The sequence below is a fragment of the Camelina sativa genome, chromosome 3, assembly GCF_030686135.1.
Source record: "Camelina sativa cultivar CO46 ecotype springtype chromosome 3, ASM3068613v1".
NCBI lineage: Eukaryota > Viridiplantae > Streptophyta > Magnoliopsida > Brassicales > Brassicaceae > Camelina > Camelina sativa.
Genome location: NC_141882.1, coordinates 14549778 through 14564532, shown reverse-complemented (window position 1 = coordinate 14564532; position 14755 = coordinate 14549778). Strand labels below are relative to the sequence as shown.

Below are 14755 nucleotides of genomic sequence, written 5' to 3'. Positions count from 1 at the left end.
AAAGTATTAATTTTCTTCTGATGGATATTACAGTTGTTTATTTCAAGTTCGAACCGTCGAACGATTGCCGTCATTATACTTAAAACTATAATAAAAACTCAAATGCTTGATAAATAATTATTGCGAATGCATATTGTCGAATGGACACAAATAATATTTCCGTTGGTTTACGAAATCTTTACTAATTACTGCTACTATGTTATACACTATTATACGTCACATGTTTTCTTATAATTGCAATTTCACACGGACTAATCAGCGGTTGATTAAGTCGTAAAGTCAAATTATTTTGTCGTGGGGAAAAGGTAAATTGAGTATTTATATATATATTTGTATTTATATTTCTTTAACGCATAAGAATGTCATTACAAGCAATGTACGTAATGGATAGATGTAGCATAATGTGTATTGCCAACGAATGGAGAAACGTGGATGAGCGCATCAAGACATGTTACTAATCCCAAAACCTTAAGCGAAAGCAATTATATATAATTTTTTTTTATCAAGATACACTCTGACATAAAAAAACATTTTCTCCTAAAATGACTGAATATTAAATTTGTATGGCTGATCAATTGTATAGAATTGTATAACACCTTAGCATTTAAAAATTATCTCTAGTCATATAATAGATTGGTCAAACATTAATACCTAAATTGTTATTCATGTAAATCTATTTGTCGTAGATGGAAATGTAGATTATTTAATTAGCCATGATGTATACATGGAATGAAGACATGTGATGTTTTAAACTAAAACATCAATTAGGAATGATAATGTCCTTTTCCTAGTTAACCAATTCCGTCCCGTGACAACCTACAGTACACACACAAATACACTTTTAATAATATAATACCCCTTAATTAGGCTTAATAATTTCTTAATATGTATTTTTTAATCCCCAATTATCTATGCAAAAATATGATACGCAGTTTATTCTACGAAATTTCTATTACCGTTTTACATAAATACTATAATATATCCCATGCTTAAAGTACGGATCAGCATTTTTACAAAAATTTATAATATAATAATAAAAATTATTTAAAAAAAAAAAAATTATTTTGTTTAAGATAATATTTATTTTAAATTGTTATGTAAATCTATTAGTCTATTTGAATACTAATTATTTTAGAATATTATAGTATTTTATTTTTGACGTATTATTACAGTTTTATATTGTTTATTTGTTGTATTTGCATCGTTGTTTTGTGAAATATAAAATAGTAATTTTAATATTATAATTGTGAGCAAATAAAAATTATTAATTTATCATCTATATAAATTTAGTTTTACCAACCCGCCAATGTAGAAATTAAAACACACATTTTCATATTGAGTAATATATCTTCGTTTTAAAAAATTCAAATAACAACATATGCAGAAAAAAATATGCATTTTATTAATTATAACTATTATATGAAATTCCAAACAATTTGTAAATAAAATAAAATAAAGATGATAGGAGAATCATAATTTGAAATCTTAACAAAATCTTCGAATTTAGTTATTAAAATAATTGTATTGTATACTTAGATATAAAATCTTAGTTTAAATTCTGATTGGTTTATATATTTTTTTTACAAAATAGTTAGTAATTTCGTCCATAATTTACTAGAGAGAAAATATTTTTTAGATTTTTTAATATTTGATTTGTGGTTGTTTTTTATTTTTAATTAATTATATTTATTTAAATTAGTTAATTAAGCTTCATTAAAATTTTCTAATGATAATTGAATGTAATTTTTTACACATTTTAAGGTTAGTTTCATATTTGTACTTCTCAATTAATATAGTACGATTCTACTCACAATGATGTAGAAAGAAAAAAAGTATTGGTAATTGACTTTTTTTCTTTTGAGTCACAATGAAACAAATAAAATTGTATATAGGATAAAGGGGCAAAATAAAATATATATGTAGAAAACACAAAACATTTCTTATTTTTTTCATGCTTTTGTTTTCAACAAACATATACTAGTTCTTAGTTCTAACTATGGTTCAACTTGTTTCTTTTTATCAAATTGTTCGTCTTGCTGTTATATATATGTACTTTAAAATCTTTTGTCCTTTTTGTCAAAACTTTCTCCTACTTATTTCAAAGTCTGCGTCCATATTTATTAGTCAAATAAACTTTTTACAAATCGTTGCTTTTTCCTAAGTTTCAAATTAAGTGTTCGTCAATATTTTAAACATAGCTAAAAGCCTAAAAAGACTCAAAATTTTATATTAAAATAGAAAAAAATATATATTAATTCTACGAAATGATTTGTTTTCATCATATAAGTACATTATATAATACCAAAGATATATAATTTCATCATGATTTGTTTTTTTTGTGTGGTTATTAATGATACATTATTATCACTTCGCCTTTATTTGAAAAGTTAATACAGAAACGCATAAAGGCAATAAAAGAGTGTATCTTCTTTATATATCCAACCTTATTTAATTTAGAGCATACCAAAACAATAAAACGGAATTAACTCCATGATTTGATGATTTCACGCGTGCTATCTCTACTTTGATAGTTGGCACACTAACGATATGAGCATTTCTCAATTCTCACCAATTCCCTTTTCTACAAAAAAAAAAAAGATATAGTAAGAAATATATAAAATGAATTATTCAAGAAATTAAAAAATATAGTGAAATAATCCACCCCACTCTGACAATATTATCTCTTGGCTTTGGATCTATTCCAACTAAAAACACAATTGAAAATGAGAATACAAATATCGAAGGAGTCTTAAAGATATTTTCAACATGTAATAAAGAGCTAATGTTTTGTAGACGAGAATTATGCAGTTTGAGTTTAGGTGAAACGAGGAGAATGAGAGCCATTGTAAAAGACCAATGAAGCTACTTCTAACAGGACCACCAGACAAAGTGAAATCAGAAGATGAAAAGGGAACACTTTTACACGACAATTATGCGGTTTGACTTTTGGTGAAACTCCTATATAATTGTTATAAATATGTCTAAAAGTTTACAAATTTATAATTGGATTATATCAAGTTTAATTATAATTATTATTTTCAATATATTATTATATTTTGATTTTTTTCAGATACATGTCTGAATCTCGGTTCAGTATTTAGTTTGGCTTTATAAATTTAGAATCTATTTGATTATTTTGTTTTGTTTTAGTTTTGTTCAGTTCATTTTTTTCAGTTTGATTACAGTTCGGTACTTCCCATTCAAATATTTTACCCATGACAATTATTTTTTACTATCTTTAAATTTTACAAATTTATGATATTGATTTTTTTAATTAGTTTTTCATCTGTTTTATATCATTTATAGTACCAAATTAAATTTAAAAAACCAACCCAAATTGTGAAGAAAATATTTTTGATAAATAAGATACAGGACTCAAAAATGAAAACAAACATATGATAAATTGTGAAATAAAAAAATCTTTGATAAAATAAAATATTTAAATATAGGAATGGATAATTGAAAAAACCCTCAAAAAAATTTAAAAAATAATAATTAGAGAAACTCATAGAGAGAGAGAGTTTGATACTTTCTGTACTCTTTTCTCCTTTACGCCACTCACCTCCATCAAAATCTCTCTTCCTCTTCCCTTCTCTCTCTATCAACAATGGCGACTCTACAAGACATAGGAGTCTCAGCTCTGATCAACCTCTTCGGCGCCTTCTTGTTTCTCATAGCATTCGCCGTCTTGAGAATCCAACCCATCAACGACAGAGTCTACTTCCCTAAATGGTACCTCTCCGGAGAAAGAAACAGTCCCCGTCGCTCCGACGGAACACTCGTCGGAAAATTCGTGAACCTCAACTACAAAACTTATTTCACTTTCCTTAATTGGATGCCTCAAGCTATGAAAATGAGTGAATCAGAGATTATTCGTCACGCTGGTCTTGATTCTGCTATCTTCCTCAGGATTTACACTCTCGGGTATAAATTCTTCTTCTTCTTCTTCCTCTCGCAATTTGACAAAAAAAAATCCAAACTTTTTTTTTTTTTTGTTGAGTCTTGAGATATCAATTTCTCGAGAAAATGAAAGGATAAAAAAAAAAAATCGAAACTTTTTTATCACTAAACCGATTTTTTCGATAATTACGGGTGCCTTTTATTTTAAAATTAAGATTTGGTACTTTACTGTTAAACTCTCGAGAAACAAAATTTATGTTTTTTTTTGGTTCTGTTCTTGGTGTTGTTGTCTCTTTGGGTTGGGATTACCGTTTCTGTACTTGATTGTAATCTTGAAGAACGATTTTTTTTTTTTTTTTTGAGTGACACGGTTTTAAGAATCTTTAAACTCGTCAGAATTATTGTACTTTATTATTCTCTAACAAAAGGGTACAGCTAAGTTTCAGATTTGTCTGCTCTGTATTCCACAAAGCAATAGAAGTTTCGTGTTGTTATCACTGTATCGTGTTTGTTTCTTGTGAAAAAGTCACTTTTTTAGATACCTTTTTCCTTTTTCTTTTCCCGGGAAAGTTACTGTAATAATGAGAGAATCTGCTCTTTTTTTTTATTGGCAGATTGAAGATCTTTGGACCAGTAATGGTATTAGCGCTTGTTGTTCTTGTTCCAGTAAATGTATCAAGTGGAACACTTTTCTTCTTGAAGAAGGAGCTCGTAGTCAGCAATATCGATAAGCTCTCGATATCAAATGTTCAGCCCAAATCTTCAAAGTGAGCTTAGTTTTGAACAAAAATTGAAGTTTTTACTAGTGAAAGAGGCTGAAGATTAACATTTCTCTGTGTGTTTGTGTGTGTGTGGATGTTTAGGTTCTTCTTCCACATCGGAGTGGAGTATCTTTTCACGTTTTGGGCGTGTTTCATGCTCTACAGAGAATACAATAATGTCGCGATTATGCGTCTGCAGTATTTAGCGTCACAGCGTAGGCGTCCAGAGCAGTTCACTGTAAGTGAAAACTTCAAATATCAAACATGTATAAATGTTAGTTAAGTTACATTGGTGTATATACATTTTTTTTGTTTACAGGTTGTTGTTAGAAACGTCCCTGACATCCCCGGACACTCTATTCCAGATACAGTGGATCAGTTCTTCAAGACGAATCACCCTGAGCATTACCTCTGTCATCAGGTAATTTGCTTGTCCTTTTTAATCACGCACTTTGGTTGGATTGATAGATTGTGTTACGATGCGTTGTGATTGATGGATCGGACTTTTGTGTTTCAGGCAGTTTATAACGCGAACAAGTTTGCAAAGCTGGTGAAGCAAAGAGCGAAGCTGCAACGTTGGTTTGATTACTATGTGCTGAAGCATCAACGATCGCAAAAGAATCCTACTTGCAAAGTAAGTCTCTCCACGGACCACACCATTTCTTCTAGCTTTTTGAGATGAAATGATGTTGATTGCGATGATCGGCTTTGGTTTATTTCAGTTAGGTTTTCTTGGTCTATGGGGTAAAAGGGTTGATTCCATTGAGTACTACAAACAACAAATCAAGGAGTTTGACCACAATGTAAGCCATTCCGTTACTTTTAAAGTACTGCTGAAACAAAAAAAAGCTTGAAACTTTAAACCTCATTTCATCTTTGTTGAATTCACTTGCTGATACAGATGTCTTTGGAGCGGCAAAAAGTTCTCAAGGACTCCAAACTGATGCTTCCTGTTACATTTGTGTCATTTGATTCACGATGGGGTGCTGCTGTTTGTGCACAGACGCAGCAGAGCAAGAATCCGACATTATGGTTAACGAGTAGCGCTCCAGAGCCTCGTGATATCTATTGGCAAAACCTTGCTATACCTTTTATCTCTTTGACCATCCGGAAACTCGTAATTGGTATCTCAGTCTTTGCCTTGGTCTTCTTCTACATGATTCCAATTGCTTTCGTACAATCTCTTGCCAATTTAGAAGGTCTTGAAAGAGTTGCACCTTTCCTCAGACCTGTCACTAGATTGTAAGTCTATCCATCTGTCTTGGTTTTCACTTCTTGGTATGTCAGGCCGTTGACTCCAGTCTCCTTGTTTTTTTTTTGTTGCAGGGATTTCATCAAGTCATTCTTACAGGGTTTTCTCCCGGGTCTTGCTCTAAAGATTTTCTTGTGGATTCTCCCAACAGTTCTACTGGTTATGTCAAAGATTGAGGGATACATTGCTATATCGACCCTTGAGCGTAGAGCAGCAGCAAAATACTATTACTTCATGTTAGTAAATGTGTTCTTGGGAAGTATCATTGCTGGAACCGCGTTTGAGCAGCTGCATTCTTTCCTTCACCAATCACCAACTCAGTAAACAATCTTTAGTCTCTTTTTTTTAACTCTCATAAGATTCCAACTTTGAATTGAAACTAAAATGCTGTTGTTATTGTGTTTATACAGGATTCCTCGAACCATTGGGGTCTCCATACCGATGAAAGCTACGTTTTTTATCACATACATAATGGTTGACGGGTGGGCTGGTATTGCCGGTGAGATTCTACGGTTAAAGCCGCTAGTGATTTTCCACTTGAAGAACATGTTTATTGTGAAGACTGAAGAAGATAGAGTGAGAGCAATGGACCCTGGTTTTGTTGATTTCAAGGAGACAATCCCATCTCTCCAGCTCTACTTCCTCTTGGGAATTGTCTACACCGCTGTTACTCCCATTCTTCTTCCCTTCATTCTCATATTCTTTGCCTTTGCTTACTTGGTCTATCGCCATCAGGTTCGTTTTCAGGACTCATATATCTAACTCTCGACTAAATTTTGGGTGTTTCTTGATGGTTGTTTCTTGGTTTACAATGCAGATAATTAATGTTTACAATCAACAATATGAGAGCTGTGGAGCGTTTTGGCCGCATGTTCATGGTCGTATAATCGCGAGCTTGTTGATATCTCAGCTTCTGCTTATGGGGCTTTTGACTTCTAAAGAGGCAGCTGACTCAACGCCATTGCTTATCATCTTGCCCATTCTCACACTTTCTTTCCACAAGTATTGCAAACACCGCTTCGAACCTGCCTTCCGACAATACCCTCTTGAGGTAAAGAAATTATCTTTTTCAAGGGCACATCATAACATAGATAAAGCTTAAGAGTTCTCTTAGCAAAAACCTGTGTGTTTTGGTCCTATTGCAGGAAGCAATGGCGAAAGACAAGTTGGAGAAGGAAACAGAACCAGAGTTGAACATAAAAGCTGATCTTGCAGATGCTTACTTACACCCGATTTTTCACTCATTCGAGAAAGAAGTACCATTACCATCATCATCATCATCATCATCATCATCATCGTCATCATCAGAAGCAAAGACTCACCAAGAAGAGACAGCGGAGGTAAGAGTTGATAAACATGAAACACACTCGTCTAGTCCTGTGACCGAGCTCGGCACTCCTTTCCATCACCATCAAGTCTACAATTATGCCACTTCCCCATCTTCTCATTACGCTTCAGCTTATGAGCAGTCATCGTCTCAGTATGAATATCACTACAATACTCATCAGTACGAGGAGCATGAGTACCGTTACAATTGATCGCTTGCAGAGACATGTAATAATGTCGATAAAGGTTGAGTGTTAAGTTAAACTACTCGTTTAAAATTTAATTAAAAGTCATTGTCTTATGCGTCTAGGTTTTAGGTTACTTGTTAGCTGACTTTGATATTGGTTTTAGGATTAGGAAAACTTGGTGTTAGTATTGTTCACTTGTATGAAATTATATTTGAAGATTGATTTGTCTTAATTAATTTGGAAAGTGTTGAAAATGATAAGAACTTTGGATGTGGGTGAGTTAAATGTCCAATTTTTATTGATTTCTCAAATATATCATCAGTTTTTATTGTTTTTACCAAATAAGACACATTAATAATTTAATATTTAAATTACATATTGAAACAATTTAACTGTTTCCCATTCTCTTAATTATTTGTTAATAGTAAACCAACTTCATTTCAAGTTTATTAAAAAGGATAAAAAATAACATAAATGTTGATTCGAATCAGTTTTGGTGAACAGGTTAGGTAAATTTTCTTCATCGTTTTGCAGTAAAAAGAACAAAATCGAACGATTGATTTTCAATAAAAAGAATATATTTGAAATTTGAGGAATAGAAGTCGAACATGGAATTTTGTTATGTGTTCACTTCAAGTACATCATTTTCACTTAATATAATTATTTTAGTGATTTATTTGGAATATTGATAAAAATTATACATTTCATTCACCAAAAACCAACTTCATATCTTTCTTTTCTATCACTTTTTGTAAGTTTGTAAATTTTGTTATATTATTATATAACAAAATTATATTAATATTTAATTAAAGTAGACATCTTTCGTAACAGAAAAACCTAACTATGGGAAAAAAAAAACATTAAGTACGGAGACAGAGACAAAAGCCGCTCATCTTTGTTGATAAAACTTTCTTTCTTGTCCATACAAAATCCAATCACAACATCATCATTAATCGAAGATGGAGAAGACTACGATGTGCCTTGTCTCAGAATCACATCCACGTCGTCGTCTCCATACCCATGGCTACTCTTTTAGCCACTCCTCTCTTCTCTCCTTTACCTTTTTCCCCAGCAAGGAACGGCCTTTCTTGCTCCAAGCTCCGAATCGGTTCCAAAAATGGGAGAATCCTCAATTCTAATGGTGCCCAGAAACTGAACCTATCAAAGTTATCGCAAAGTAAGAGATTTCTTCATATGGGCTCTTCCAAAGAGATGAGCTTTGAAAGAAAACTCTCAGTTCAAGCTATGGATGATGGTGCTGGGACAGGAACCACATCATCAACTCTCTCTAGTAACGTAAGCTTCAAGATTGTTTTAGTTTTTTTTTTTAACCTGTTTGCTAGTAAAAGACTTTGAATTTTTCTTTGATGCACACCAGGTGTTTGCGATAACGCACTTGTTGGTCTCACTTGGGATCATACTTGCTGCTGACTATTTCTTGAAGCAGGCGTTTTTAGCAGCGTCTATTAAGTTCCCAAGTGCTCTGTTTGGGATGTTCTGTATCTTCTCTGTTCTTATGATATTCGTTTCGGTCGTTCCCGCTGCTGCGAATGGTTTGATGAACTTCTTCGAGCCTGCGTTTCTGTTTATACAGAGATGGCTTCCTTTGTTCTATGTTCCTTCTCTTGTCGTTCTTCCTCTTTCCGTTAGAGACATTCCAGCTGCTTCGGGTGTCAAAATCTGCTACATTGTAGGTATATATATATATACTTGATCTTCACTTAAAAATCAAAACTTGGTTTCTTGGTAGTTGCTCTGTTTTGTTTTCTATTTGATACTGATACTATCGATGTTAATGTTGAATACGAATGTTTGTACAGCTGGTGGATGGTTGGCGTCTCTTTGTGTAGCAGGGTTCACAGCTATTGCAGTGAGGAAAATGGTGAAAACCGAAATGACGGAAGCTGAGCCTATGGCAAAACCATCCCCATTTTCAACAGTTGAGCTATGGAGTTGGAGTGGAATCTTTGTTGTGTCGTTTGTTGGTGCTCTGTTTTACCCTAATTCATTGGGAACAAGTGCAAGAACTTGTCTCCCTTTCCTTCTTTCTTCAACTGTTCTAGGTTACATTGTTGGTACTGGGTAAACATCAAAACCTCTTGCTCCTCCTCGATATTCAAGTCTCACTCTCTGAGGTTTTATTCTCATTGTCGATGTTTCTTGTTCCAGGTTGCCATCAGCTATCAAGAAAGTTTTCCATCCGATAATATGTTGTGCGTTATCTGCAGTTCTTGCTGCTTTAGCTTTTGGTTATGCTTCAGGATCTGGACTTGATCCTGTTTTAGGTAAAGTCACCTTTATGAAACAAAGTAGTGAGACGTAAAACAGAAAGTAAAAGCCTTTGATATTCACTATTCTTTAAATGGCGATACAGGAAACTACCTTACCAAAGTAGCATCGGATCCGGGTGCTGGTGACATCTTAATGGGATTTCTTGGCTCTGTCATTCTCTCTTTCGCTTTCTCCATGTTCAAACAGAGAAAGGTAAAACAAACTACAAAGGCTTCTCAGCTTCGGTGATCTGTTTTGTTTTAATTTGTTGTCTCATCTTTCTTCAGCTTGTCAAGAGGCACGCAGCTGAGATCTTCACATCTGTGATCGTTTCAACAGTATTCTCGCTCTACTCCACTGCTCTTGTTGGACGTTTGGTCGGATTAGAACCATCTTTAACGGTATCTATCCTACCTCGCTGCATCACGGTTGCTTTAGCCCTTAGCATTGTATCACTCTTTGAAGGTATGAATGCTGTTCTTATTCTTACTCTTCTCCCGCTGAAAACATTAAAAGAACATTCCTAACGACTCTCTTGGACAATTTTCAGGAACCAATTCGTCTCTTACAGCAGCTGTAGTCGTTGTGACTGGTCTTATAGGAGCTAACTTTGTACAAGTTGTTCTTGACAAACTGCGTTTACGTGATCCAATTGCTCGGGGCATTGCAACTGCTTCAAGGTGACTCCTTTTCAAATGATCTTTCACATTTTGAATCAAAATTAGGCAAAATCTGTTAAGATTCTTTGATTAGCCATTGATGCCATTAAGGATCAAAAGACATGAAGTTTTTTCTTTTTTATGGCCAGTGCGCATGGACTTGGAACAGCAGCTTTGTCGGCTAAGGAGCCAGAGGCTCTTCCCTTCTGTGCAATTGCTTATGCTCTCACCGGAATCTTCGGATCATTATTGTGTTCTGTTCCTGCCGTCCGGCAGAGTTTGCTGGCTGTCGTCGGCTGAGGAGTAATGACGTGGCGATTACACGATTGGTGGTCTCAGAAGCCGGGGAGTTATTTAAATGTGGGAGCAGTTTATTTGGATGTAAAATAAAGCAAAAAAAATGATTGTAAAATGCTTGTATTTTTATTTTGTTTGTAAATGTTGTCAATTTGTAGTGGAAACAAAGTATGTAAATTTAGTATATCAATTGAGAAGAAAAACTAAATATATATATATATATATATATATATATATATTAAAAAAGTTTATTGGGCAAAACACTCAAAACAAAGCACTAAATAGTTTACTAGCTAAGTAGACTTAGATATCCTAAATAGTTCCAAGTAATCATACTAGCTAGATTAGTTTCGCTGCATAATAACTATTTATATAAAAAAAATTGAAATATTTTGCTACAGTATATCTAAACTACGTGCACTGCAGATAATATATGTGATCATGAGCTAAATGATATCAATCAATTCAACAGTGTATATATTTACCATTCTATAATTATTATTATTTTTTTTTTTATTTTGTTGCATCTTTCTTAAAGTAAAATACATATGAAATAGAAAAAAAATGGAGTTGAAATATCAAGTTACAAAATACAAGTAAGGGGATACCAACACACTAACTTGATATAAAAATCAAATTCTTAAATTATTTTATAATAATAATTATTATTATTATTATTATTTTGCGCAAGCTCTTACTTGAAATTAGTTCTTAAAATCTTTCAATGTTTGAAAAGACTAAGACCATCCAAAAAAAATTACATGGATGTTTGGAAAAAGTTTGAGAGATTAAAAATCTAAATCGTCTTAAAGCATTACATCCAAGCTATTCTTTGCATACAAGTAAGAACATAATAACCTTCTTATGTCAATGACGGTCTTGGATGCTATCTTAGATTATTTTTAAAACTTTTGATCTGTTATATATAACTCCACAACAAGAGTTTAAAATGATTATCTTTTAAATTTTTGATCTGGTATTTTAACTCACAATAAAATACACATATTTTAACTCACAATAAAATACACATATTTAACGTTTCCATAAATAAAAAATAATATTTAAAACTTTTAGGTAAAAACTGGTATATTCATAAAATTTGAATTATTTTCAAAAATATTTTAAGTGTTTACATTTGTGTAATATTGAGAAAATTCTACATATAATATATATAAATACTTTTATTAATACTAATCCCTTAATTTGTTATCAAAAATTATAATACTATGTCAAAATCATTTCAAGAGACATAAGAAGTACACAAGTATTAGAAGAAGGAAGTATTAAATTTTATCAAATTAAACAATTATTTAAATCATGCATAAACATGTATGTAAGAGAATCAAACGATTGTAAAGTACAAGGTCTCCACTTTATATTTTTACATTTATTGGCTTTTCTTTGTTACATTTTCTCTTTCTTTTTAGGAATCTTTCGTAAAATTAACATGTTTATATACAGTTAATTTCAAGCTCAACATAAACTGTTTGTCATTCTCATTCATATCAAAAAGTTAACTCCACTCCCAAAATATGTATATTAAGTTAGGGGTATATTCAAATTGATATTTTAAATGATTTGTGTAAAATTTACAAATACTGTGTTATTCAATCATAGATTATAAATTTTTTAATGAGATTTAATGTTATTGAACTAATGATTTAAAAATCTATTTTAAAATCTACTATTATTCAAAACAATTTGTGGATTTTGATTTTAGGGGTATATTCAATCTAATATTGCAAGTGATTTAAGTTTTCATGATATTTTAAATGATTTTGATGATTTTTGGGTAATTGATATAATTTATTATAAAATTCTTTCAGATCTCACCTCAAAACATGAAATTAGATTTTTGTATTTTTAACTAAACAAATTATCTCAAATACTTCAGAATCTCTAAAAATCATTAAAATCAAAATGCACAAACTGTTTTGAATAACAGTGGATTTAAAATAGATTTTCAAAATCCATAATTGAATAAAATAAGATTTGTAAATTTTACATAAATTACTTAAAATGTCAAGTTGAATACACCCTTCTAAATCTCATGGTTTTGTGTGGTATTTGATCTTTTTTTTGTTCGTTGCAGTTGATGTAACCAGAATCGGTGAAAAGATCATGAACAAAGTTAACATTTATGGGTATCGATTCCATTCATTATAACATAATGGCAAAAAATACTAGAAAAATTATACAAACTAACCACAATTACAAACAAATTGGTCAAATGAAAATGTATCCAACAAAAGTATAAAAGGGGTAAAAGCGTAATTAAGAAAAAGAGGACGACACCAAGAGCCAGAAAGCTGCAATTGGAAGGCGTTAAAACTAAACTCAAAATTCTTCTCTTCTGTCTGATTTATCCACTCTCAAGTCTCAACCACAAAAATCAAAAATGTTACTAATCCCAATTTCTTCGTCTTCGTCTGTGTAAGTGTTCCACCTTTTCAATATTCAAATTCTCGTCTTTTAAATGATTGTTGTTACTAACATCATCCCTCTACTCCTTTGTTTTATAGCCTTCCTCAATCTTTCTTCAATTCTACTTCTTCATATTCGTCGAATCATCACTCTCTGTTCCTATCCAATCTCAGTTACCCGATTCCTTATGGTACCCTATCCTTCAATCTATTGACTTTTTTCAACTTCACTACTTCGAATTCACAAAACTGTGATTTGGGTCTTTCTCTTTTGAGTACATCAAAGCTGAGATTACAATTCTGTTCTTCAGGAAGTAGAAAGTTGAAGACTTTACGGCTCAGAGCCAATTTCTGGGAGTCAATTCGATCTGGGTATTACGAAAGTTTCATACTTTCTTCTTGATCATTAGGGCTGATAATACAACAACAAAACCATTGATTGATACGTGTAGGTTTGTGAAGAATAACAATAGTACCCAACTTGTGGAACCACCATCTATAGTCGATGAAGAAGAAGATACTGAACCATTGTTGCCTGTGGAGTTTACTTTAGTTGAGAGGACTCTTCAAGATGGGTTGATTGAAGAGATTATATTTTCTTCTGGTGGTGAAATTGATGTGTATGATCTTCAAGGTCTTTGTGACAAGGTAGTTAAAAAAACACTACTCTCTTTTGCTCTCGTTACTACTTTTTACTTGAACTATCTCACCTGATGGTGATGGATATATATTAAAAAAAAAGGTGGGATGGCCACGGAGACCGTTAGTGAAACTAGCTGCTGCTTTGAAGAATAGTTATATGGTAGCTACATTGCATTCTGTAATGAAGTCATCGTCAGTTTCAGATTCAGGTTCAGGTTCATCAGGTGCTTATTTACTAAGTCACACTTTTCTTCAGTCACTATAAAGCAACGTATATATACATATATCAAGAGGATGTTTTGATGAACATCTTAGCGGATTTTGGAGAAGTTATTTGACACAGAAGGCGATAGTGGGGAGCAGCAGCAGGAGAAGAAGCTTATTGGTATGGCACGTGCGACGTCGGATCATGCCTTTAACGCTACGATTTGGGATGTTCTTGTTGATCCTGAATATCAGGTAACCTTTTAGGAAATGGTTTTTGCTTTTCAAGCTGTGAATTGCTTGTGTTTGATTTTAAATAGTAGTGTTTTTGTTTGTTCTCAGGGTCAAGGGCTAGGTAAAGCTCTTGTTGAAAAACTTGTAAGGGCTCTTCTTCAGAGAGATATTGGTAACATATCTCTTTTTGCAGATAGTCAAGGTAACACATATCGATTGTAGTCAAAGTATCTGGATTTGTTCTTTCTTAGTTGTTGAGTTATGTGTCCCTTTGTTTGCAGTTGTGGATTTCTATCAGAACTTGGGGTTTGAGGCTGATCCAGAAGGCATCAAAGGCATGTTTTGGTACCCAAAGTAGTAGTACTTGGTGATTGCAAGAGAATGGGATTATTATTATTTGTTTGTATATCTTTTGTGGTTTCTTATATAAATCTATAAGGAAGTTTAAAACTGTGTAATTTGTAACTCAAAATCAATTTATCTATTTGAGATTCAATATATGATGAAACTTTCCTTCTTTGGTTAGGTTTGATTCTTGGTTTTAATCTATTTTTGATGTTGTAAAATATATAAAACTTTGTTGGATAGATAAAAGGGA

The 14755-nt window shown here is 32.4% G+C and overlaps 3 protein-coding genes across 6 annotated transcripts; all 3 read left to right on the top strand.

Moving 5' to 3' along the window:
• The first annotated feature begins 3129 nt into the window (after positions 1-3129).
• On the top strand, positions 3130-7738 carry LOC104777240 (hyperosmolality-gated Ca2+ permeable channel 1.8). The gene is made up of 11 exons (XM_010501452.3): positions 3130-3924; positions 4515-4667; positions 4764-4899; positions 4981-5082; positions 5179-5295; positions 5384-5464; positions 5563-5903; positions 5988-6233; positions 6324-6648; positions 6731-6964; positions 7059-7738. The coding sequence occupies exons 1-11, from the start codon at positions 3608-3610 to the stop codon at positions 7449-7451; spliced, it is 2445 nt and encodes an 814-aa protein (XP_010499754.1). The 5' UTR covers positions 3130-3607; the 3' UTR covers positions 7452-7738.
• A 513-nt stretch (positions 7739-8251) lies between these two features.
• On the top strand, positions 8252-10862 carry LOC104777239 (plastidal glycolate/glycerate translocator 1, chloroplastic). Its single transcript, XM_010501451.3, has 8 exons — positions 8252-8723; positions 8806-9121; positions 9248-9509; positions 9597-9712; positions 9802-9911; positions 9986-10163; positions 10249-10378; positions 10507-10862. Exons 1-8 carry the CDS (start codon positions 8448-8450, stop codon positions 10655-10657), a joined length of 1539 nt encoding a protein of 512 aa, XP_010499753.1. The 5' UTR covers positions 8252-8447; the 3' UTR covers positions 10658-10862.
• Positions 10863-12813: 1951 nt separating this feature from the next.
• LOC104777238 (GCN5-related N-acetyltransferase 2, chloroplastic) lies at positions 12814-14674 on the top strand. 4 transcript variants are annotated; one of them, XM_010501449.3, is made up of 8 exons: positions 12814-13087; positions 13177-13268; positions 13389-13449; positions 13530-13725; positions 13820-13943; positions 14063-14178; positions 14266-14359; positions 14439-14674. In XM_010501449.3, exons 1-8 carry the CDS (start codon positions 13053-13055, stop codon positions 14513-14515), a joined length of 795 nt encoding a protein of 264 aa, XP_010499751.1. In that variant the 5' UTR covers positions 12814-13052; the 3' UTR covers positions 14516-14674. The 4 variants fall into 4 exon arrangements, 2 of the variants coding, with proteins under 2 accessions (XP_010499751.1, XP_010499752.1); XR_015592702.1 differs by having other exon boundaries at positions 12853-13087; positions 14050-14178; XR_015592701.1 differs by having other exon boundaries at positions 12853-13087; positions 14035-14178.
• The last annotated feature ends 81 nt before the right edge of the window (positions 14675-14755 follow it).